Genomic DNA, 25439 nt, shown 5'->3' on the forward strand with positions numbered 1-25439 from the left:
CTAATTGTGAAGCAGACAACAATAAACATATGCTGGAATATAAAGACATTTTAAAAACTAATTTAAAAACAACAGAAATAAAAATTAATGTTCAAGATTCCACAGACACTGAATTTTATCCTGTGTTGTCTATCCCGGACCCTGAAAACTTAGAACAGCCCATTGAAAATTTGTGTAGCCTTGAAAACCAACCAGTAGTATATGTAAGCGGGTATTTAGCTGCCAAACTATTACAGAACAGTTCTTGTTTAATTTGTGAAGAGTGTTTGAGCGTGAAAACTCCTGTTGACAATGATTTGTATGCATATATATCTCTTCGCGAATGGTGGCATGATAAAAAAAGTCTCGTTTATCCAACAATTCAATTATGTACCACCGTAAATGAAGCTAAACAATTTTATCATGACCATATTGCCGACCAGATATATATGGAAAATGTTGGAAAATTCATTTTCTTAATGTTGAGTACAAATTGTAATTTTAGTTGGTTTAAATGTCAACAACATAATAAAGAAATTTATGATAAGATGTTTAAAATATTAAGTTACCTTTTTCTAAGAAAAAGTTGTAAAATCATTAATGACAGCTTCATAAAAAGTGAAAACAATTTTGCTGACAAAAGTAAAAAAGCACAGCAACAAAGCATTGAAAAGTAATCTTGAGGCTGAGGTTCGATCAGCTGATAAGAAAATTAAAGATGTTTATAAATAAAAATCCTATTTTTTCTTAGAAAAAGTTGTGAAAATAAAAGTTTACAAAATTATCATTTCTGTACTTTGTTATAATTTTCAATAATTCCTCATGCCTACAACTGCTATGTCATGTTCAATACTTATTGTAATATACCTATTTTATTTCGAAATAAATAATTTACGTTACAAAACTTCGTTTTACTTACACATAGTATAAAATAAAAATAGTAATCATTAAAATATTGAAGGTTCCTATACTAGATATCGATATGCAATTACAACCCTAGCAAAGTATCGATAATCGATAAGTTATTACGAACGTCACTAATACTGTCAGAAAATAAGGCATTATGTTGGTAGCTCCGCCTGTAGTTTGTGCGGTTGGTAAAGATTTGCGGGTCGTTCTCTAAAATGCATATGTGTGCGTGAGCTCAAAAAATATCTATGGAGTGCCGTCTCTTACTCTTTTATGCTCTTTGGTTTTCAGCGCAATTTTCCACTTCCAGCAGCACAAGTTCAATTTTATTGAAATTTCATAATTTTATTGTGGTTTCGCGCTCATAATATATTTTTTTCGTGATGGAATGGACAGAAGAAGACGTCGAAGAAGATATAGACGGGTGTATACACAGTATACATGTCCGTAATTTCTTTTGCCACGATAATTTGGAAATAAATTTGAATAGAAATGTAAACTTTATTGTTGGTCGTAATGGTAGTGGTAAAAGTGCAATTTTAACGGCTTTGGTTGTGGGGTTGGGCGGCAGAGCCTCTGCTACAAACCGTGGGAATAATTTACATTGTAAGTTATGTTTACCTTTTCTGTGTTCCACTAAAGAAGTTATGTATCAAACTGTTGCTTTGTATTTGCAAACAAACGTTGAAACTTTTGTATCATAATATTGGGTCCGATCAACTCATCAGATTTGTCTCATATTTAGGGAATCTACTATGTACTATGAGTAGTCTTAGCTTAGATCAAAAGAGTCTTAGTTTAAAAGGATGCCAACAATTTAAAAGTCATCCTGTAGATATTGGCTTGTTACTACTTATTTTAAATACCATGCAACTTTGTGTTCATGCAAAATTTACCATAATTTATATTGTGAATACATGCATGTTGCGATGCTTGTATTTAATGATAAAAATGTTATTAATTCTTCGACTCTCCATTTAAGATATTCCAAGTGTCTCAAACAAAATATGACAAAAACATTATTTAAATATGTTTCTTATCCCTTGTCTGGTAACTACAGCTTTCCTAGCCATGTAAAAAAAGGTTATGTGTCTCACTGTATAATAATTATTCCAGCATTTATTAAAAAAGGGGCTAATTCTGCTACAGTAGAGATAAAAATAAAAAACAACAGTCCAAAAGCATACAAGCACAATGTATATGGAGATTTCATCACTATTGTCAGAAACATCAATGCTTCTGGAGGTTCCAGCTACAAAGTCAAGTCGGCTACAGGTGGGTTAATTCAAAATCTAATGTTCTCTATGATCTCAGTGAGAATTTTGCTTTATGTATCTTGGTCTATCCATAAATGAAAATGTCTGAAAGTTAGACAGTCATCATAAGATGATCTTTTAGTAGACATTATTATATTGTTGTTCAAAAACATATATTTTATATTTTCTTGATAAACTATGTTAAAACATACAATTTATTATTTAGGAGAGGTCATATCAACCAAGTTTGAAGAGGTCAACTCAATAATATTAGCACATGACATACAAGTAGACAACCCAATCTCTGTCCTGAACCAAGACGATGCAAGGAGTTTTCATGCTTCTGACGCTAAGAAGAAGTATTCCCTGTTTCGAAAGGCAACAAACCTTGATCAGACTGAAATCAACTATGTGAAAGCACTTGAAAACTGCAACAAAGCCTCTGCGACTTGGAACAGGAAAAACGATGTAAGTCTCTTCACAGTTATAAAACCCTAATCCTTAAGTTTGTTGATGTTTATTACAGTAGAATCCCTTAAGTACGTCGTCGCTTATAACGACCGACTGCTTTTAACGACGTGTGTTGTGTGGGTACATTGGCGCAAAAATGACTTCTTTAGTACGACGTAATATCATCGGTCTTGAGCGTCAATATAATCTGATTCTATTGTACTTTTTTCCACATCTTTTTTTAATTTCCAAACCTAGGCCTGTCAAGAATTGGAAAAGGAGTACAAAAAATGGAAGACCAGTCACGAACAGCTACAGTCCCGCGACGAGATTGAGGCACAGAAGCAGGCTTTACAAAATGAGTACTACTGGAGCGAGATCGCGGACTTCGAGCGCGAGGCCGCCATGGTGCAGGCGCAGTATGACAAGCAGCAGGCGAGGGTCGACAGGCTTGTGGAGAAGTTGGGGAAGATGAAGGATAACTTCGGGAACAATAATGAGGCCTTGGAGTGAGTAATATTCAAATTATATGTGTGATTTGTGTTTGTTACTCTTGCTCTGTGGGGGCTTTTAAAATATGTCTGCTGAAGTTTTCTGTATTCTATGTCAACCATATTTAGCCTAAAGTGGGCCTTCTGCTAAGACTTTTGGTCTTTGGGCGCCACTCTAGGACTTTTCTGCCATAGAGACAGCTTTTATAAACTAAAAAAAAGATCGTTTTTAATGTATACTGAATCTGTCTTACCTCTTTACTAGGGCGTTAAGGACCCAAATGGACGAGAAGACCCTCGAAAAGACAGCCCTTGAACAAGAGTTGCGCGCTCTAGAGACGCAAGTGCGAGAACTACAGGTGGAGCAGCGTACAGCGCAGCACGCCGCCTCCAAGCATCAAGAACTCAAGGCCAGAGAGGAGCGGAAGGTGGCGGATATCGAGCGGGAGATCAACAACGTAGAGTGAGTATATTGAACAAGAGCTGTAAGATCTAGATAATAATATGTAGGTGTGTGAGCTACAGGTGGAGCAGCGCGTTGCCTCCAAGCACCAGGAGCTCAAGGCCAGAGAGGAGCGGAAGGTGGCGGATATCGAGCGGGAGATCAACAACGTGGAGTGAGTATATTGTAGACAGATCTTGAACAAGAGCTGTAAGATCTAGATATGTAGGTGTATGAGCTACAGGTGGAGCAGCACGCTGCTTCCAGCACTAATTGTTCAAGGCCCGGGAGGAGAAGAATGTTGCGGATATGGAGCGGGAGATCAACAACGTGGAGTGAGTATATTAAAGATAAATCTTGAACAAGAGCTGTAAGGTCTAGAGACAGAGGTTCTTGAGCTATAAGTAGAGCAGCGCACCGCCTCCAAGCACCAGGAGCTCAAGGCCAGAGAGGAGAGGAAGATGGCCGACATTGAGCGGGAGATCAACAACGTGGAGTGAGTATATTGTGGACAGATCTTAAACAAAAGCTGTGAGGTCTAGAGACAGGTGTGTGAGCTACAGGTGGAGCAGCACGCCGCCTCCAAGCATCAAGAACTCAAGGCTAGGGAAGAGAGAAAGGTGGCCGACATTGAGCGGGAGATCAACAACGTGGAGTGAGTATATTGTGGACAGATCTTAAACAAAAGCTGTGAGGTCTAGAGACGCAGGTGTGTGAGCTACAGGTGGAGCAGCACGCCGCCTCCAAGCATCAAGAACTCAAGGCTAGGGAAGAGAGAAAGGTAGCCGACATTGAGCGGGAGATCAACAATGTGGAGTGAGTGTATTGAAGACAGTCCTCGAACAAGAGCTGTGGTCTAGATATGTAGGTGTGTGAGCTACAGGTGGAGCAGCACGCTGCTTCCAGCACTAAGAGTTCAAGACCCGGGAGGAGCGGAAGGTCGCGGATATCGAGCGGGAGATCAACAACGTGGAGTGAGTATATTGTGGACAGCCCTTGAACAAAAGTTGTAAGGTCTAGAGACGTAGGTGTGTGAGCTGTAGGTAGAGCAGCACGCCGCCTCCAAGCATCAAGAGCTCAAGGCCCGAGAGGAGCGGAAGGTGGCTAATATCAAGCGGGAGATCAACAACGTGGAGTGAGTATATTGTAGACGGCTCTTGAACAAGAGCTGTGCGCTCTAGAGACACAAGTGTGTGAGCTACAGGTGGAGCAGCGCAGCACGCCGCCTCCAAGCATCAAGAACTGGCGGACATAGAGCGGGAGATCAACAACGTGGAGTGAGTTTATTGTAGACAGCTCTTAAACAAAAGCTGCTCGCTCTAGAGACGCAAGTGTGTGAGCTGTAGGTGGAGCAGCGAACCGCGCAGCACGCCGCCTCCAAGCACCAGGAGCTCAAGGCTAGAGAAGAGAGGAAGGTGGCGGATATCGAGCGGGAGATCAACAACGTGGAGTGAGTATATTGTAGACAGATCTTAAACAAAAGCTGATCGCTCTAGAGATGCAGGTGTGTGAGCTACAGGTGAAGCAGCATGCCGCCTCCAAGCACCAGGAGCTCAAGGCCAGAGAGGAGCGGAAGGTGGCCGACATTGAGCGGGAGATCAACAATGTGGAGTGAGTATATTGTGGACAGATCTTGAACAAGAGCTGTAAGGTCTAGAGATGCAGGTGTGTGAGCTACAGGTGGAGCAGCACGCTGCCTCCAAGCATCAGGAGCTCAAGGCCAGAGAGGAGCGGAAGGTAGCCGACATTGAGCGGGAGATCAACAACGTGGAGTGAGTATATTGAAGACGGCTCTCGAACAAGAGCTGCGCGCTCTAGAGATGCAAGTGTGTGAGCTACAGGTGGAGCAGCACGCCGCCTCCAAGCACCAGGAGCTCAAGGCCCGAGAGGAGAGGAAGGTGGCGGATATCGAGCGGGAGATCAACAACGTGGAGTGAGTATATTGTAGACAGATGTCGAACAAGAGCTGTGGGGTCTAGAGACGCAGGTGTGTGAGCTACAGGTGGAGCAGCACGCTGCTTCCAAGCTCTAAGAGCTCAAGGCCAGAGAGGAGCGGAAGGTGGCCGACATTGAGCGGGAGATCAACAATGTGGAGTGAGTATATTGTAGTTATGCAGTTGGACTGATAGCTAAAAGGGTGGCAGTTTGTTTTGAACACATTGATAGTATGTATTTTGGTATTGGATTTTGAATGCCAAGCTCAGTCAACTTATCATTTGAGAGTCCGGCGTTGCGCAGCTCTAAGTTTGCGCCACACTTCATCTAGTGGCGGATTTACAGTTTTGCCGCCCGTAGGCTAAGGTGGGGTTGGATCTTTTATCGAGTAAGCGTCATCTGAAATCTGCCGCCCCTAGGCCGCGGCCTATACGGCCTATTGACAGATCCAGGACTGTTATCGCACTATGTAGCGACTCTAGCTGTAATTCCGCTCTAATGCGACATATACTGTTCAAAATGTACAATGTCCGTCTCGTGCCAGGGAGCGCAACTCAGCGCTCAAGTGTAACCCGACCTTGATACTTCTGTTAAAATTTTCTAACGATATTTTTGATATTTTTCTTCCTAGCTCCGGCAGCTCGGCATCCCGTCGCGCCCAGCTAGAAGCGAAGGCGGAGCGTGCTGCGAGCGAAGCGCAAGCGGCCCGCGCGCGCTACGACACCGCGCACCACGACGCTACACAGGCGCGCGCGCATCAACAACACGTGCAGCAGCAGCATGATACTGCTGTCGCATCCGCGCAGCGCGCCAGGGACTCTCTTAGTAAGTGACGTCACCACTAGTGAGCGCGTTTAAAAATGTATGAAAATGTTAGTTCTTGAACGTTTCCGCTAGGGGCGCTGCACAATCCGTCATACATTAAATGACATTTTTTGACGCGCTCACTAGTGAGCGCATTTGATGTAAACTCGCACTAGGCCCTCAGTTTGCCACACAACGCGTAGGCTTCCCGAACGAACTATGACACCGCGCACCACGACGTCACGCAGGCGCGCGCGCACCAGCAACACGTGCACCAGCAGCATGATAGTGCCGTCGCATCCGCGCAGCGCGCCAGGGTCTCTCTCAGTAAGTGACGTCATAAGTAGTTAGCTACGCAACGCGTAGGCTTCGCAAGTGACCTATGACGCCGCGCACCACGACGTCACGCAGGCGCGCGCGCACCAACAACACGTGCAGCAGCAGCATGATACTGCTGTCGCGTCGGCGCAGCGCGCCAGGGACTCTCTCAGTGAGTGACGTCACCACCAGTTAGCCACACAACGCGTAGGCTTCTCGAGTGACCTTGACACCGCGCACCATGACGCCACGCAGGCGCGTGCTCATCAACAACACGTGCAGCAGCAGTATGATACCGCCGTCGCGGCTGCCCAGCGCGCCAGGGACTCGCTCAGTAAGTGACGTCATGAGTAGTTAGCTACGAAAGCGCAGGCTTCCCGTGTGACCTATGACGTGACGCACCACGACGCTACACAGGCGCGTGCGCATCAACAACACGTGCAGCAGCAGCATGATACTGCCGTCGCGGCTGCGCAACGCGCCAGGGACTCGCTCAGTGAGTGACGTCACCACCAGTTAGCCACACAACGCGTAGGCTTCGCAAGTGACCCACGACGCCACGCAGGCGCGCGCATCAACAACACGTGCAGCAGCAGCACGATACTGCCGTCGCGGCCGCCCAGCGCGCCAGGGACTCTCTCAGTGAGTGACGTCATGAGTAGTTAGCTACACAACGCGTAGGCTTCGCAAGTGACCTATGACGCCGCGCACCACGACGCCACACAGGCGCGCGCGCACCAACAACACGTGCAGCAGCAGCATGATACTGCCGTCGCGTCCGCGCAGCGCGCCAGGGACTCGCTCAGTGAGTGACGTCACGAATAGTTAGCTACGAAATCGCAGGCTTCTCGAGTGACCTATGACACCGCGCACCACGACGCCACGCAGGCGCGCGCGCATCAACAACACGTGCAGCAGCAGTATGATACTGCCGTCGCATCCGCGCAGCGCGCTAGGGACTCGCTCAGTAAGTGACGTCACGATTAGTTAGCTACACAACGCGTAGGCTTCTCGAGTGACCTATGATACCGCGCACCACGACGCTACGCAGGCGCGCAGCACGTGCAGCTGCAGCATGATACTGCCGTTGCATCTGCGCAGCGTGCTAGGGACTCGCTCAGTAAGTGACGTCACGATTAGTTAGCTACACAACGCGTAGGCTGCCCGAGGGACCTATGACACCGCGCACCACGACGCCACGCAGGCGCGCGCTCACCAACAACACGTGCAACAGCAGTATGATACTGCCGTCGCGGCTGCCCAGCGCGCCAGGGACTCGCTCAGTAAGTGACGTCATGAGTACCGCCACTCGGCTGGTCGCTGCGATCTCCCTGCGAACCACACGCGAGCAACTCGCAGCGGGCTCGTGCCAATGTACTCACTTGCTACAATATCTGATACATTACATGCTACACGGCTAGATGAGTACCCTGCTCAACGCATAGGCTTCGCAAGTGACCTATGACACCGCGCACCACGACGCGCGCATCAACAACACGTGCAACAGCAGCATGATACTGCTGTCGCATCCGCGCAGCGCGCCAAGGACTCACTCAGTAAGTGACGTCACGACTAGTTAGCAGGCTGCTCGAGCACGTTACACCAAGTAGTGACGTCAGCTTATTACTGCATAGCCTCATCACCTTAGCTCAGCGCACTCAACTAGATCACCACGCAACGCGCGAGTGGCCCAAGGTCGCTCGTCAAGTAGTATGACGAAGATCTTAATGTAACATGTAGAATAAATAATTTCAATTTAATGTCGGTTCTTCGCCTCTTTAGCTCAGCGCGCTCAACCAGTTTGCCACGCTTCGCGCCAGCGGCCTAAGTGCATCACGTAATGACGTCAGTTCTTTACGCCTTAGTTTAGAGAGATAATGTGGTCCACGTCCCGTGTGCACTAGCATATCTTGCGAGCGGACAACGCTGCGTAATAGCATTTAAGGCGATTATAATCAGTAATCACAAACGTAGTAAAATTGCCTCTAGACGTAGGCACTAAAAGTTACTTTCTCTTAACAGAACAATTAAAACAGCAGCTGCGCGAGCTGGAGTCGCGCGGCAACGACTCGCTGGCGGTGTACGGCAACAACATGGCGGAGCTGTGCCAGCGCGTCAAGCAGGCCGTCGCTAGGGGAGAGTTCAGCGCGCCGCCGAGGGGACCCATTGGTGAGACTTATAAGAGAGACATCTCAGTAAAGAGACATCTTAGTAATGCAGAGACGTCTTCGTAACGCAGAGATAACTCAATAACGTATCTTAAGCTTCAACCACACCAACGCGTGCATATCGCCATCGCCGGCGCGATCATAGTCCAATGACATGTCGCACGACCCATGACAGTTCACGCGACGTGGTTGAAGCTTTAGTAATGCAGAAACATCTTAGTAATACATAGACATCTCTGTAAAGCAGAGACATAGTAACACAGAAACATCTCAGTAAAGCAGAGACATTTTAGTAACGCAAAGACATTTCAGTTACATATAGACATCTCATCTCAGTCATTCAGAGACATCTTAGTAACAAATAGACATCTTAGTATTGCAGATACAGTAACACAGAAACATCTCTGTAACGCAGAGATATCTATCTTAGTAACACAGAGACATTTCAGTAATGCAGAGACATCTCAGTAACGTAGCTGTAGTAACGCAGATACACCTGAGAAACAATAATTTTAGTAACACGCATTCTTATGTTCGTAGGTTCATACCTAAAAGTGAAGGATAAAAAGTGGGGGGGTGTTTTGGAACACATCATCGGAGGTTCGCTGACGTCATTCTGCGTCAACTCCCCGGAGGACTCCAGGAAGTTGTTCGAGATTATGGGCCAAGTAAGTTCGTCTATCCATAATACATTTTCACGTGCCCACCCACCCCAGAACGTTTAGTGCCCGCCCCAGGATTTTAGGCTTCAAAGATAACTTGTTACACATTTTTTTATCGCCGGAACAACACGCATAAAGCTCGATTCACACATATCAGTGAAGCCACAGTCCCGTCACAGTGTCCGCTCAGTTCAGTTTCAGTGCTACAGTGTTGCGTCAGTGAAATATTTTGAATATTTTAAAATGTCAGAGAACTGTTTCAATATTCTTGTTCAGAAACTATGAAGTAAGTTATTTTGTTTTTGATGCCGCGGCGGCGTCCGTGATCCGACAAAAAATATCGTCGTCAACGAATACGTCCGTATTGCCGGTGTCGGCACTGACACTGAGAGCACTGTGTTGTCACTGACACTCACAAGTGGGGAAGCGTTCATAGAAACTGTATGAAAGAATATTTCGCACTGTGCCGGTACTGAGCCTGAACTGTGACTTCACTGATATGTGTGAATCGAGCTTTACCCGGCTAGGTGAGCGACGGAACGTGACATGAACTTCACGTGACTTATGACAGATGTCATGTGCACACGCGACTACGTAAGCGACTATTTGTCTATGCCGTGTTTGTCGTTCACCTAAGACAACGGGTACTATACATCATGTCAATATTGTAACCGACGGGATTGCCCTTATAGGTGTACGGTCGCGCAGGCAAGCCGGCGGTGACATCTAGCAAGTTTCTACCGCGTGCGCACGATGTAAGACGACATAAGGTGCGCGCGGCGGGCTTCACGTGCGCTTTGGACGCGCTCGACGCGCCCGACCCTGTTATTGCCAACTACCTCATTGATAATGTTGGTTTAGAGAGCGTGCTGCTGGTGCCTAGTCATGGTGAGTTTATTTTTTACATCTATTAAAAAGGTCGTTAAGGATCAAGGGTTTTTTTATGCAGAAGGGCTCTCTCGATTGCGGAGCCCTATTTTTACGCTCGGAGCCTCTAAATCGATGTGGCGCCCCTAGGCAGTTGCTTCCTCTGCCTAATAATTAATCCAACCCTGCTTTTGCTTTCATGGAGAATTCCATGGAGTTGTATGTTGATAAAGAATTGTGTGTGCTTATTTAAAAAATGTTAATGTGCAGAGGTGCTTCATGTCATGGATTGATTCGGATCCGGAATATTTGCGGAAGGCTTTTGTCCAGCTCTATTAGTGATGTACAAGACACGAGGCGTCGAGTCCTATTTTTGAAGCCTCGAGGCGGAATGGCAAGACTCAGTGAACTCGGTAGGCTCGGTGCCCCGAGCTTAGCCGAGCTGCGAGCTCTCTGAGCCATGCCTTCTTAAGAGCTCGAACCTTCAAAAGAGCTCAAACCTTCGAAAAAAATTAAAAAACATCACCTACATTGATTTTTATTATAAGATTCTTAAAATTTACTTATATTTTATTTTGTTAGGAAAAGTTATCCTATTTCTAATCGTATGTAGTCATTATTTGATTTGTGTCCTTTTGTGAAAAACGTTTTTCAAATATGTATTTTATTGTAGGTATCAGAATTTCTGCAGTTTTATTGGCAAAAGTTAACTGGGCTTTCAAAAAGGCTCGAGCTTTCAAAAAGGCTCAAGCTCTGCGAAAGACTCCCAAGCTTCATTAAACGAGGCGAGCCCCGAAAAAAGGCTCGAACTCTAAAAAAGACTTCCGAGTCGTCGAGCTTCATACAAACGAGGCGAGCTGTAAACGACTCTTGAGCTCTCGGCAAAAGGACTCGGAAGCCTCGAGCCTTGTACATCACTAAGCTCTATACGGCAACTGTTTAAGACAAAAGCCAGATTTTAAAGACTTACAAGTATACCTCTCCTTCAGAGGACGCGGTCCGTCTCTCCGACACGGTGGAGAACGTTCCGGAGAACTGCGCACGCGTCGTGACGCTAGAATGTGGCGAATACTACCCGGCGCCCAACTACCGCTGCTACGGCGGCACGGCGCGCCCCACGCGGTATCTGCAGGTCAGCACGGCCGAACGCAAGAGGTTAGTGAACAATACACACCTACACAATATTATACAGCTTATTAATCCCGATGGAGCCCGCTATGCTCGGAGTTTCCCTGCGTGATCGAATCAGAAATGAGGAGATCCGCAGGAGAACTAAAGTGACCGACCTATAGTCTGGACGCTGAGTGCTGTTGCTGTTGCGCTCGCACACTCACTGCGGGCGCCCGTCGCACAGTCGCGACAGCAATATAATTACGCGCGAGCGATAAGGATGGGTAGCTTGGGGTCAATGGACAAAATTCTACGTGCTCAGAGACCGGGCTTTAGCTCGCGAAATTGCTAAAATCAAGTGACAGTGGGCGGGGCACATAGCTCGTAGAGACGATGGCAGTTTGAGCTAGTGTAGCGTCCTAGCACCGCTACAAAGCATTGCTAGCCCCCGATGTGACGCGATACTGCAGTACGACATCTGTTCGATGGTATTCTATTGTCACGGTACAATACAATTTCAGCCTTATAGCGCAGCGTTAGAACACACCGTTCGGCGTAGTTTTATACCCATTCATTTCCCTTTGTTCACAAGACTTTTTACTAATATGTATATCGATTGAAATTTTACTGCGAATTTCTTTAGGCAAGTGCAATCCGAGATCCAAGAAGCGGAATCGCGCCTCAAAGCGCTGGAAGCCAAAGCCGAGGAATTGAACCAAGAGTTGCGCGAGGCGCGGGACAACGAGCGCGCTGCGAGTAGGACGCTTCAAGCGCTGGTCGGGGAACGCCATGAGAAAGACGAGGCGGCCAGGACCGCAGCCGCCGCGTTGGAACAGCAACAAGCGCCGCACCATGCTGTATTGGTAAGTTTGGAATAGTTATAGTATGGTGATATGAGATAAAGATCGTCGGAAGAGAAGAAGAGGAAACGTGTCAGCTTTGAGAGATTAAACCCGTTGCTACTTTTTTATATTACTGACGTGGGACTAACCACCTATACTTAGTTCTAACCATTGCAATCCTGTATAGCCAGGATCTAGTTTGATCGACGTGAACCCAACCATAGAAGGTTGAATAATTATTTATTATTCAACTAGAACCTTAAAACTCTAGGGAAAACCGACTATTTGAACCTCGCAGTAATGTATTGACATCCACATCGACTACCCTTCGATACAAAGCGAGAAGCAGAAACACCACGAATCACGTGAGTTGTTTACTATCTGCTACTACGCTCGAATATCCGAAAATGTTTGACAAACACGTAGGGTAAGGTGGGGCACAATGTTACACGGGGTACAATGTTACAATGCATATTTCTCCGTCCCTTTCTATTAGTTGTATGATGTTGGTATACACGTTTGTCAAGCTCATAAGAGCTGCTGAACTGAGCCGCTGAACATTATACAACTAATAGAAAGGGACGGAGAAATATGCATTGTAACATATTATTGTACCCCGTGTAACATTGTGCCCCACCTTACCCTACCTACCCATTTTGTGGTCACTTCGAATCGCCCTTTTTAATTCTATTTCACTTTCCATAGCTGGACGAGCTAAACATCTCTAAAGAGAAGCTGCATACCATCTCGGAGAAGCTCGCCTCGCACTCGCAGCAGTCGCAGGCGCTGCGGCGCCGCATCGACGAGCTCGACGCCGGCGCGAGGCGCGCCAAGAACCGGCTGGCAGACGTGTCAGCTGCCTGCCGCAGCATGAGCGTGAGTCATTGAGGATGGTTACACGACTAAAGCCTGGTCCGTGAGCACGTAGAATTTTGTCCAATAATCCCAAGCTACCCATCCTTATCGCTCGCGCGAAATTATGTTGCTGTCGCGCTCGCACACTCACTGCGGGCGCCCGTCGCACAGTTGCGACGGCAATATAATTACGCGTGAGCGATAAGGATGGGGTAGCTTGGGGTCATTGGACAAAATTCTACGTGCTCACGGACCAGGCTTTAGCTGGACATCTCCAAGAAGCTGCGTACCATCTCCGAGAAGCTCGCCTCTCACTCGCAGCAGTCGCAGGCGCTGCGGCGCCGCATCGACGAGCTCGACGCCGGCGCGAGGCGCGCCAAGAACCGGCTGGCAGACGTGTCCGCTGCCTGCCGCAGCATGAGCGTGAGTCATTGACGATGGTTACACGACTAAAGCCTGGTCCGTGAGCACGTAGAATTTTGTCCAATGACCCCAAGCTACCCATCCTTATCGCTCGCGCGTAATTATGTTGCTGTCGCGCTCGCACACTCACTGCGGGCGCCCGTCGCACAGTTGCGACAGCAATATAATTATACGCGAGCGATTAGGATGGGTAGCTAGGGGTCATTGGACAAAATTCTACGTGCTCACGGACCAGGCTTTAGCTGGACATCTCCAAGAAGCTGCGTACTATCTCCGAGAAGCTCGCCTCGCACTCGCAGCAGTCGCAGGCGCTGCGGCGCCGCATCGACGAGCTCGACGCCGGCGCGAGGCGCGCCAAGAACCGGCTGGCAGACGTGTCAGCTGCCTGCCGCAGCATGAGCGTGAGTTACGGAGAATGGTCACTTAGTTTTGTTTAGTTGCCTTGCATTGACAATTAAAATAATGTGTGAAAAAATATTTTTGTGCGTATAAAATTGTTTTTGAGATATGGAATAACGAATGTACGAGCGAGCAGGGTTGTGTGGAGTTGATGTCACACTTGAGGGGCAGAAAAGTTCTCGAGTGGCGACCACGGGCTGGAAGACGTAGCGTAGGCAGGCCTCCTACTAGGTGGACCGACGATCTGGTAAAGGTCGCGGGAAGATACTGGATGCGGGCAGCGCACGACCGTTCATTATGGAAAACCTTGGTTGAGGCCTTTGTCCGCAGTGGACGTCATTTGGCTGAAACGAACGAACGAACGATGTCACACTGACGGGAGTAGATTGCTTTACTCGTCAGAAAATAACGTTGCGTTGGCGCCGCACGAACGCAATGCCAGCATTCTGCGCAGACGCTGGCCGATAGTCCAGTCATTTAAGCTTAAATTAGGTAAGAATCTCGGAATTCGAGATACCCAGCTGTAAGTCTGTAAATACTTGTGTATTGACACCCTAAAAGTTGTCTCAAAACCTACATATGGTAGGGTGTAAGCAACTATTAAATTTCAAGGTCAAAGGTCACAAAAATCGTTTTTTTTGCGCTTTTTTTGGAAATATCTCATATCCTATGGGTTTTTTGCTATTTGTATTTATTATCAATATTGTAGAATACAAAATTCTCTACAAGTTTTGTTCAAAAAAATTTTTTCTACGGTGAACCGTTTTCGAGATAGAGGGCGGAGAGCGCGCGGTCACCGCATCAAATTGTATTTAGCAAATCTTCTGGAGCAGGTGGTAAAATTGTCATGATAGGCTCCAGAAAATCGTTTCGCATTACCCAACCCCATACCTGGGGTTCCAAATCATATCCTAATCAAGTTTGAACTTGATAAGAGATATTATTAGAGAGTGGAACCAGGCCTGTTCATCTCCGCGAGTTTACATCGAAAACAAAACACGCACGATTGCCCCCTACAAGAGTACTATTCGACAAGGCCTCACATACGAGCGAACATTGACTCACGCACGCGTATTCTTGTGTATGATGGAAAAAAATAAAGAAAATGGTGTACTAAATACTGTGCAGTATTTAACTGCCTAAATAATAATAAAAACACAGAATGTACTTTTTTAAGTTGCCTCAAGACACTGAGAGGTAAATAAGTAGTTAATAATTATTCATGATAATTCATGCTAAATCATGTATTTCCTCCGCCATTTTCTGCAGATTGGCACCTCACGTCACATCATTTTACCGAAGTCAGCCCTATAGCTTCGGCGCAGTACCGATCACTGACGTTTGTCATCAAAACTTCTGACAAACTTGCTTGACTCTTGAGACAAGCTAAATTACACCATATTGTTAATGACATTGAGCATAATTTTTTTTAAATACCTTCGCGATTTAAAACTTCTGTACGTAGTACTTATTATTATTCTGTGGTGGAACTCAAACCTTATTGGCAGTCTATAGTGCTCCGAAATCTGTGAAAAGTCTCGATCATCTTCGTTATATGCATTACGTCAAGTCTACAAAACTTAATAAACCTGTGCAGCTTTCAAATATTCCACCAACAAGTGCAGCTGCTCATCAACATTTCAACCGTGTATATTCAAGTTCAAACTTGGTTAGGACATGATTTGGAACCCCAGGTATCGGGTTGGGCAATGCGAAACGATTTTCTGGAGCCTGGACAATTTTACCACCTGCTCCAGAAGATTTGCTAAATACAATTTGATGCGGTGACCGCGCGCTCTCCGCCTTCTATCTAGAAAACGGTTCACCGTATTAAAAAAAAATTTAACAAAATTTGTAGAGAATTTTGTATTCTACAATATTTATTATAAATACAAATAGCAAAAAACCCATAGGAAATGAGATATTTATAAAAAAGCGCAAAAAACCGATTTTTGTGACCTTTGACCTTGAAATTTAATAGTTGCTTACACCCTACCATATGTAGGTTTTGAGACAACTTTTAGGGTGTCAATATACAAGTATTTACAGAGTTACAGCTGGGTATTCCGAGGTGAACTTACTATAATGACTGGACTACGACGACGACGCTAGCGTGAACCCTTATCAAACAAAATCTTAATCGTTATCAGGAAGAGATCGAGCAAGAGCAACTGAAGCAGGCGCAAGGCGCGAGCGAGCGGCAGGCGTGCCAGCAGAAGCTGAAGGAAGACCAACACAAGCTAGCGCAGGTGGCCAGTGTGCTGGAAGAGAAGACTGCACACATCGAGAAGCTCACCGCTGAGGCGCTCACGCTGTGCGAGCGGGTTCATAACCCGAGGTGAGTGAGCATTTTCAAGGCGAGAGTGAATAGGCACTTATTTTATTTAGGACTAGCTTTCCGCCCGCGGCTTCGCCCGCGTAGAGTTTTGTCTGTCACAGAAAAACAATATCGCGCGCGTATTTGCTCACCGTTTAGACCTACCCTGGACTACGACAAACATTTTAAAACCAAAATCAGCTCAATCGGCCCAGCCGTTCTCGAGTTTTAATCAGACTAACGAACATCAATTCATTTTTATTTATATAGAATAGATAGATAGATAACAAACAATAGTACAATTCAGATATGCAGAAAAGTTCTGGCTAGATGTGTACCATCCTAGACTGCATCTCACTTAACACCAGGTGCAATTGCGGTCAAATACCTGTGTAGTCATGCTTAAAAACATCTCGCATATTGATACTTCGGGACTCAAAAGGTGTAACCGCCACTTAGTCAAAAATTTACTTTTAAATGCATTCTAATATAGTTTTATTTTCACTCTATCGATCTGTATATTTGAAGTTCCTCAATTTTTTATTATTCGGGTTAATATTTGTCTTAATCACGAATTTTATATACGCTTTAGTATGAATGCTAAAACTTTATTAAAGTGCACGGAGCGGGCACCCGCTTCGGACGTCTAACGGAGCCCGAAGTCGCACCGCTGGGACAAGTTTCTGCGCATGTGGAAACCCATCTCACGTGTTCGACACTTAGTTGCTATTATTTTTTTCAATACACTCGTGAATGCGCCTGCGCAATTTTTAGCGTAGGCTTTAAAATCATTCTTCTTTCACTGGATTTCAATTAAATTTAACAAATTCCAGTCTACAACAGATGTACTTTCCTCCAGGGACCGTGCCATAGTGACCAACGAGCTGAAGAAGACTCAACTGAAGCTGAGTTCTATCCGCAGCGACGGACTGACCAAGGCGCAGGTGGCAGAGCGACTGCTCGAGGTGGAGCGCAAGTATCGCCGCACCAAACAGACGCTGGCTCGCCTCAAGGGGCTCATCGACGAGGTCAGTGGCCGGGCTTGTCCACAGAGATTTATCCTGCTAAAGGACATTGTCAGAAACCGCCTTAGATTCCTGGGCACAGCAGTAAAGTATCAAAATTAATCTCTTACTTTTTGAATACTTAAATATTAATCAGATTGTAACGGACACTTGAGGATTAGAAAATGAAATAATAAAAGTATTTTATATGTATTCCATAATACTATGACGACATCCGGACATTTTAGGGCGTGGAGTGCTCCATATCCTATGAAGTTCCATAATTTGTGTCGATAAAATCTATGTAAAATCGGCACAAGGCAATGCCGTACTTCATTGTTAGGAATCCATGTAATAGTGATGTTGACTGCGGTCATCATAGACAATAAGATACCGATCTTGTAAATAAAATAAATCGTCCAAATTGCTACAGTATGACTAAATTTTAATTAAAAGTTAAAAATATATTGCACGATACTACAAGAAGCTATCTAATGTGTCCAACTGGTCGAAGGTCATGAATAAAATAAAAAGAATTGTGATCATAACACTGATATAGACAATGACAACAATATGGGATCATCGTTAATATATCTGTTACAGTTTCAAAATCCGATGAAAAATCCAATGCCGCTTAAAGTGAGAGAAATGTCTAAAGTTCTAATAGAATTGAAAGTTTTATTCGCTCAAAATGCTTATAACAATAATTGGTAATACATTTCAAATATTAAGTACCTTTATAATGTATCGATAGAACCAAAATGATATCCTCTCAGCTTGGAAAGGGAAAACCCAGGATTGGGGGAGCGCTCCAGGCAATTTTTAGAACATTTCATAGGTGGTAGTAAATAATATTTATTTTATTATTAAAATTGAATATTTTGATATTGATAAAATTGAATATATCTTTCGATTCAAATACCGAATATTTTTCAATCGATAATAATTATCGAGAATTGTTAATAATATTCAATTAAAAGTTGTTCAATCCCTGGTCATGCATATGTTACTGTAAAAGCTCGAATTGCAGTAAATCCTAAGATATTCCAGTAAAACCTAAGATCTACCAATTCCTAATGGTAAATGTCCCAAAAGGTTTGCGATTCGAACTCTTACCACCATTTCTTTGGTAAATCTTAGGATTTACATTAATGGCACGGTAAATGTTGAAAAACAACAAGCATTTTTGACAGGTAATAGTCGGTCTTATCTACGCATTACACGAGCGCAGCATTTTTGTATTGTTTAAATGTACGAACAATTTAAGAACTAAAAAGAAAGACCACGGCATCACTTTAATTTTAATACAATTAAAGAAACCATGATGTCACTGACTTGTTTTTTCTTCAGCAACGTAAGATCATGTCATATAAAATACTAGCTTTTGCCCGCGGCTTCACCCGCGTGAAATTTAATTTGTCACAGATCGCCATAAATTATAGCCTATATGTTATTCTGGGTTATAAACAATAATACTGTAAAGTTTCATCAAAATCAGTTGAGCAGTTTTTGCTTGAAAGAGTAACAAACATCTACACAAACTTTCGAGTTTATAATATTAGTAGGATGCATGCAGTACAAAATTTCAGTGTCCTAGATAGGCTAGATATGATATTTACAGGTATGCGCTACTATCAATGCTGGGTTATAATAATTCCGATTTTTTCCACTTCACATTTCGTCCATGCCATGGACGAAATAACAAAAATGATAATACCATGGACTCCATGGATCACAGAGAATACAGAAAATTATGGCAAGGGCGGTGTTTACATAAATCCTACATCCTCCCTTAAACACAAACCCATTTGCGATACACAGTATTCTAATTTTGCATGCGTCGTTGCCTTGGTAAGTGCATCTGCAACCATCATGTTGGTTTGTACATAGCGAACATCAATCACTCCACTTAGTACCTTGTCTTGTCGGACAAAATGGTGCCTCACGTCAATGTGTTTTGTTCTGGCATGATATCATAACCTGTTGGAAGTATACTAATAAAAGAGGGAATTATTTAACTTTACACGGTTTATTGACGTCCACACGGACGGACAGATCACAGAGAATACAGAAAATTATGGCAAGGGCGGTATTTACATAAATCCTACAGGAATAAAAAAAAGGAAACAGTAAAAATGTGAACACCAAAACACAAGAAAAAGAAATGATTGCAAATAATTTAAATGAGTTGGTATTAATTTGTACTTATTACTATCATAATGATACCTTTATAATACTATGTACCTACCTGTTTTGTCTAATAGTTGATGAAAGTAAGTAATTAAGAATTACTCATTGTTTTATTCCTAAAACCAACATCTACCAGCTGACAGAGGTAAAACCTAGCATATACTGAATTCGAATGGTAAAAGCTCGAAAAAATCGTCGTATTTTCAGAAATACTTACATTTACCAACTCATATCGGTAAATCTTAAGACTTACACTTAAATGTTAAGATTAACCATAGTTCGAGCTTTTACAGTAACACATAGACTAAGACGGTAACCATGGAGATAGTTAATTTGGTAAGTCACGTGTTAAATGTCAAGAGTGGAAAGTAAACATAGGATTCATGTTATTTATTTACGTGCAAAATGTAAGTAAGTAAATCATAAAAGTGGAACGCCGAGCTATTTCCAAAACCCGTCCAATATTATAATACAATTTGGCTGCGACAACTACAATACAGAACATCTCCCAAATCGATGTGCATAAAATAATATAATACAATACTAGTAAGTAAGAGGTTATGATAACAATATTGCTATCAATAAGTTTATAGAATTGGTCCGCCAGGAATAATTGTTCTTACATAAAGATTTGTGTCATTTAGAACCTAGAAAGTATTATTTCGGCACTGTTGATCTAACGGCGAACAATGTATGGAGAACGAACATTGTCCTTTGTCCACAGAGACTGCGCTCTAGTTCTCTTTAGTACCCCTGATGTTGAATTATGCCCCATTTCCTATTATGACCAATTTAGTTCGTGAGATTATCAATAGATGTCGCTATTGCAGGCTTACACCGCGGTGTACAATTTTAAGTGATTGGAGTTAGACTTTCATTTGTATGCTACTGTTAGCACGTGACTCCATAAAACATTGTTTACGTTTTATTGTATGCAACACTAATGTATCGCTTATTTTCAGATTCAAAACACAACGGATAAACATCTCAACTTCTGCCACCGAGTGCAGACTTACATCGCGAGACGAGTTCAATATTGTTTCCAGTCTATACTGACTTTGCGTGGATATTCGGTAAGTACAATTATCACACGCATTTATTTACAAAATCATTATGTTTATTCTTGCTATCTGTACGATCGCCTACACTTCGCATCAAAATAATCTATTTTAATGTACAAGTTATAACTTAAAGCTTCATCAATATTTCATTAGCTTTGCGTAGATAACATCCATCAATCAATTTTCGCGTCAATTGAATGTTTAGGGCTGAAATGACGTGTTTGGGGACCCCCCACACTAGCCTCTTTCGAGCATTGTCTTCTTGCCAGCGCTCGCGCAGCGTTAACACACGCTAACGCAACATTTCCTCGAACGGAGTTGGCGACCGCGTAGCTGATGGCGAGACGATGACGCTCAAAAGACAGCCTTTATAGAGAAGTGATGTCCTAGAGTCACGGCTCATAAGTGCATAATTACCTCTCACAGGGCAGCATGGAAATAGACAACGCGCGCGGCGCGCTCGAGATCGTATGCACGGGTCGCGAGCAAGCCGGCAAGCGACACGCGTCCAGCACGTCATCACTATCGGGCGGCGAGCGATCCTACTCTACCGTGGCCTTCATCATGGCGCTGTGGGAGTGCGTCGAGCTGCCCTTCTATTTTATGGACGAGTTCGACGTGTTCATGGTAAGATATTGGCCGTACCGTGGTGTCCAAAACCTAATGAAGAATGTTCACTAATTTTGTTTTTTAGTTCTCTGTATTCTCTGTTAAAAATAAAAAATACACATGAAAGAATTATTTCGATACGTCAATTAGTTTCCAAGATATTGAATTTTAAATGTGCGGGCGGCGGCCGGCCCGCCATTTTATGCGCGTGACGTCATATTACAGTGACTGGCTCATATTTGTATGGGTGGAATCTTGCAAGCTGAATTAAGACCCACTTCCAGGCAACCGATTAAGCTGAAATTTCGCAAACACATGTGATTAGGATGACCATGCAATATTATGATGACATGGAGCTGATCTGATGATGGAGCTGGAAGGTGGCCATAGGAACTCTATAATAAAACGACTTAAATGCATCGAGTTTGGGCTCGTTCATTTTGTATTGATGAGTATTTTAATTCTATATAGTAATCAGGGTCTAATGATGAAGCTGGAAGGTAATTCGCAAGAAAAAGACACAATCGCATCAAGTTTGGGTTTGGTTCAATTTTAATTTCTGTGATGGGTCTGGGTGTTAATATGTATAATAAGTTTGTATTTACAAAAAAAATGTATTTAAGTATGTTTATATCCGTTTTCTAGTGAGCGGACACTGTGAATGTACGTCACGCGGGGTCACGTGACCGTCGGCGGGACTCAATATTTAAGCGAACTTTGAATGCCTGTAAAATCATAACTACTGGGTATTTTTGAATGAAATAAAAACTAATGTATTTATAAATGTAAAAGCTTAACTGTAACATAGGTTTCAAGTGATTTTGCATACCTAGTAACATTCTCAATTATTCCATCTCTGAATTTTTTAATGAAATAAAATTTTATAAAAAAAAATAAAACCGACTCCAAAAAACCTACACTAAAAAGTAGAAAAATAATTACTAATTACCTACTTATTTATTAGGACGAATTATTAATATTTATGTAGGTATACCATGATTGATACTTCTGGAGTCGGTGCCAAGATTATGAAACGTAATCTGTTATGAAATGAAAATGTAAAGTTTGCCTGCACCGACTCCAAAAGTAGGTATCAATCATGGTATACCTACATAAATATTAATAATTCGTCCTAATAAATAAGTAGGTAATTAGTAATTATTTTTCTACTTTTTAGTGTAGGTTTTTTGGAGTCGGTTTTATTTTTTTTTATAAAAATTTAATTATTTCTTGCTTTTTAGTTAACTAATTGTTACCTTGATGTTACCACTGAAGGTAGGCTGTACATTGAGACCATATTCTTAATGTATATTATAAAAAAGTTCATCCCCAATTTTCCACCCTTGTCAACAAAAAAGTAATCGTTCTAATTGGTTTATAATCGGCGGAGATATTGCGTATAAAAAAGTTCATCCCCAATTTTCCACCCTTGGGGGTTGTTTTTTTTATTATTAAATTTAAATGGGACCACCCTTGAGGTATTACCTATACGCTGAAAAAAGATTTGTTCAAATCGGTTCATAAATGGCGGAGTTATCGCGTAACAAACATAGAAAAAAAAAAAAAAAAAAAAAAAACGGGTCGAATTGAGAACCTTCTCCTTTTTTGAAGTCGGTTGAAAATTATGTATAGTTCCAAAATACTGGACTGTCCTGTCGATGACATTGACAGTGGGGCGCCACCGTCAATACCGGATCGCTGGTTCAGATTTTTGCCATGTTGGAAACCATATAGTTGAACGATGGTAGCGCCCTCCTGTCATTGAGTTTGGCGGGACAGTTCAACGTGGGTCATCTATAATGGTTTGTCTTTGTTTATACAATAATAATAATAATAACTTGGTCTCGACCCGTGGATAACATTAATACCAGCATAAAATGCTGAGAATTTAAAACAACTTAAAATAATAATAATGTAATTGTATAATTTTAATGTTTATTTAATTTGATAATTTTAATGTTTATTTAATTTTATTTTAGTTTGACAAATAATTCTCTATTTTAATGTTATTTTTAAGTTTTTGCAACGCCTTCACTGGGCGTCACATGTTCAATATTATGTTCTTGTCAACCCTTACCCATGTGACATGCAATAAATAATTTGAATTTGAATTTAACGCCTTGCACTCCAGCATGGTTTGACGCAGACCAACCCATTCGCAAAATGATCACACTTTTTCAACCTACAAGTTGAATGTTGAACTACTGTTTCAAAAATGGCAGGTTTTAACTTTGTATCAAAGTGAGACCATTTTGCTAATGGGACCGTATTTAGTTCGTGACGAAATGCTAATGGGATGGTCTGCGTCAAAACCTCCAGCACTACTGGCAACAATAATTTGAGTAACCCTATTATCTCGGGCTCACGATGAGGCTGGATGTTGAATAAGCAGCGCAATCTTTCGAGCTATTCAAGTAGCAGGATTGTTGTCAAAATACCTGCCTTAAGCAGAAGACGAATGGCCAACTGTAGTACAAATACTAAGTTCATTTTTTTCCAATAATGAACTGAATTTCACAAAGCTAGATAACTGGTTTTCATTTCATTATCTAGTTCACAATATTTTTCAGACTTGTAATTTAAAATTGAAACATTTTATGTCCTCAGGACAACGTGAACCGCAAGATAGTGATGGAGCTGCTGATCGACCACGCGCTCAAGAACACGAGTCGCCAGTTTGTGTTCCTCACGCCGCAGGACGCTTCAGCCGTAGTCGCGGGCCCGCAGATCAGCATACACCTGTGAGTATAGACCACTCGCACTCGCTGCGGCCTCCCGTCGCACAGTCGCAACAGCAATATAATTACACGCGAGCGATAAGGATGGGTAACTTGGGGTCCTTGAACGAAATTCTACGTGCTCGGAGACCGGGCTTTAGACTGTTTCATCATCATCATCTCAGCCATAGGACGTCCACTGTTGAACATAGGCCTCCCCCAATGCTTTCCATGTTGTCCGGTTGGTAGCTACCTGCGTCCAGCGCTTACTGTTTACTTACTTTTATAGGCTCAGGTCGTTACCACAGGTCACAAATTAATGTGCGATAGCTCAACGGTAACGCTGGCCGACTTGAGATCTGAGGAAAGCTGGTTCGAACCTCGCCGCCGCTGTGAACCCACTCGTAATGTATAGACTAGCTAGAGCATTTACTTGTAACAGAACAACGAGCCACTCTATGATATGTTTTAGTGCAAGGCTGCTCAACTCCAGGCCCGCGGGCCACAGTGTGGCCCCCAAAAGAATAGTGGCCGGCGCATGTAGTTTGAAAAAAAAAAAAAAACGCACCAAATAAAAAATCCCGCCGAGCACAGTACAAACTTTAAGATCTCTCTGAAGTTAGCTGTCAAAAATGTAGGTGGCCCGTCGTTAACGACTGAATCCACCGTTTGGCCCGACACTCTTCAAAAGGTTGAGCAGCCTTGTTCTAGTGTATCACCCTTTAACGAACCAAACGTACTTTGGAAATTAGTAAAACCGCCGCCGCGCCATCAAAGCATAATTTCGCCCGTGGTGCTGCAGCGGTGTTCACGCGGCGCGTATAAACAGTGCAAAGGCGTGGCGACGGCGCGGCGGCGGCGGCGCGGTAGCAGCGTCGTGTGCAGGAGCGCTAAAAGCTCAATAATTTCCAAAGTACGTTTGGTTCGTTAAAGGGCGATACACTAGCTAGAACATATCATAGAGTGGCTCGTTGTTCTGTTACAAGTAAATGCTCTAGCTAGGAGCGCTTACCTGTATTGTACCATTCGTAAGAATGTTAAGCTTACATAAAAATGTTCGAGAAAATGTTCTAGTGTATATCCACCTTAACAGAATCATATTTAGCTTCATGAGGGGTTAACGGGACTATTAGTAATCAATTAGCACCTGAGTCATCCTTACTTCTATCGGTTGGTACATATCGCCCCCAAAAGAACACAACTGCACACACAAGCTAATAAATGCAGAACTCGAAGGCGTAGAATATAGCGGCGATTGCAATAGATCCATACTGATCGCAGTGAACCTACTTGTATCATACTAGGACTCCATTGATCTAGAACAAAATAAAGAAATAAAACAGGTCACAAATTAATGTTCTTATCTTGTTACAGGATGGCTGACCCACGACCGTAGTGCCGAAAAAGTTAAGTAAACAGTTCAGTGATTATTAATGTGATTGCAATTATTACACCAGTGATGTGTTTCAATGTTACCATAGGTATTTAAAATGTCTTAACTACTTGTCTAAACATTCCGACACTTAAAAACCCGCCGAATGTTAGATATTTTAATTGATTTTATAATATTAAGGATTTAATTAATATACATTTTATTTTTTAAACTTGTTTTATTTTTTTCATTACATAGA

General features: G+C 43.3%; 1 protein-coding gene across 1 annotated transcript; it reads left to right on the forward strand.

Moving 5' to 3' along the window:
* Positions 1–1180: 1180 nt before the first annotated feature.
* Positions 1181–25412, forward strand: LOC135076989 (structural maintenance of chromosomes protein 6). Its single transcript, XM_063971578.1, has 23 exons — positions 1181–1494; positions 2005–2163; positions 2371–2612; positions 2853–3103; positions 3351–3543; positions 3611–3702; positions 3772–3862; positions 6470–6593; positions 6796–6918; positions 7276–7389; positions 7754–7867; positions 8607–8753; positions 9293–9420; positions 10107–10302; positions 11271–11436; positions 12035–12254; positions 12939–13109; positions 13353–13511; positions 17061–17255; positions 20384–20494; positions 20909–21109; positions 23699–23832; positions 25183–25412. The coding sequence occupies exons 1-23, from the start codon at positions 1272–1274 to the stop codon at positions 25202–25204; spliced, it is 3576 nt and encodes a 1191-aa protein (XP_063827648.1). The 5' UTR covers positions 1181–1271; the 3' UTR covers positions 25205–25412.
* Positions 25413–25439: the final 27 nt, after the last annotated feature.

The sequence above is a fragment of the Ostrinia nubilalis genome, chromosome 1, assembly GCF_963855985.1.
Source record: "Ostrinia nubilalis chromosome 1, ilOstNubi1.1, whole genome shotgun sequence".
Classification (NCBI taxonomy): Eukaryota; Metazoa; Arthropoda; class Insecta; order Lepidoptera; family Crambidae; genus Ostrinia; species Ostrinia nubilalis.

Bases quoted from the DNA above. Each gene is read 5' to 3' on its own strand.
- LOC135076989 (XM_063971578.1), top strand. From the start codon at position 1,272: ATGGAATGGACAGAAGAAGACGTCGAAGAAGATATAGACGGGTGTATA. The intron at 1,495-2,004 runs GTAAGTTATGTT...TAATTATTCCAG, and splicing joins CCGTGGGAATAATTTACATT to CATTTATTAAAAAAGGGGCT. The intron at 3,703-3,771 runs GTGAGTATATTG...TATGAGCTACAG, and splicing joins CGGGAGATCAACAACGTGGA to GTGGAGCAGCACGCTGCTTC.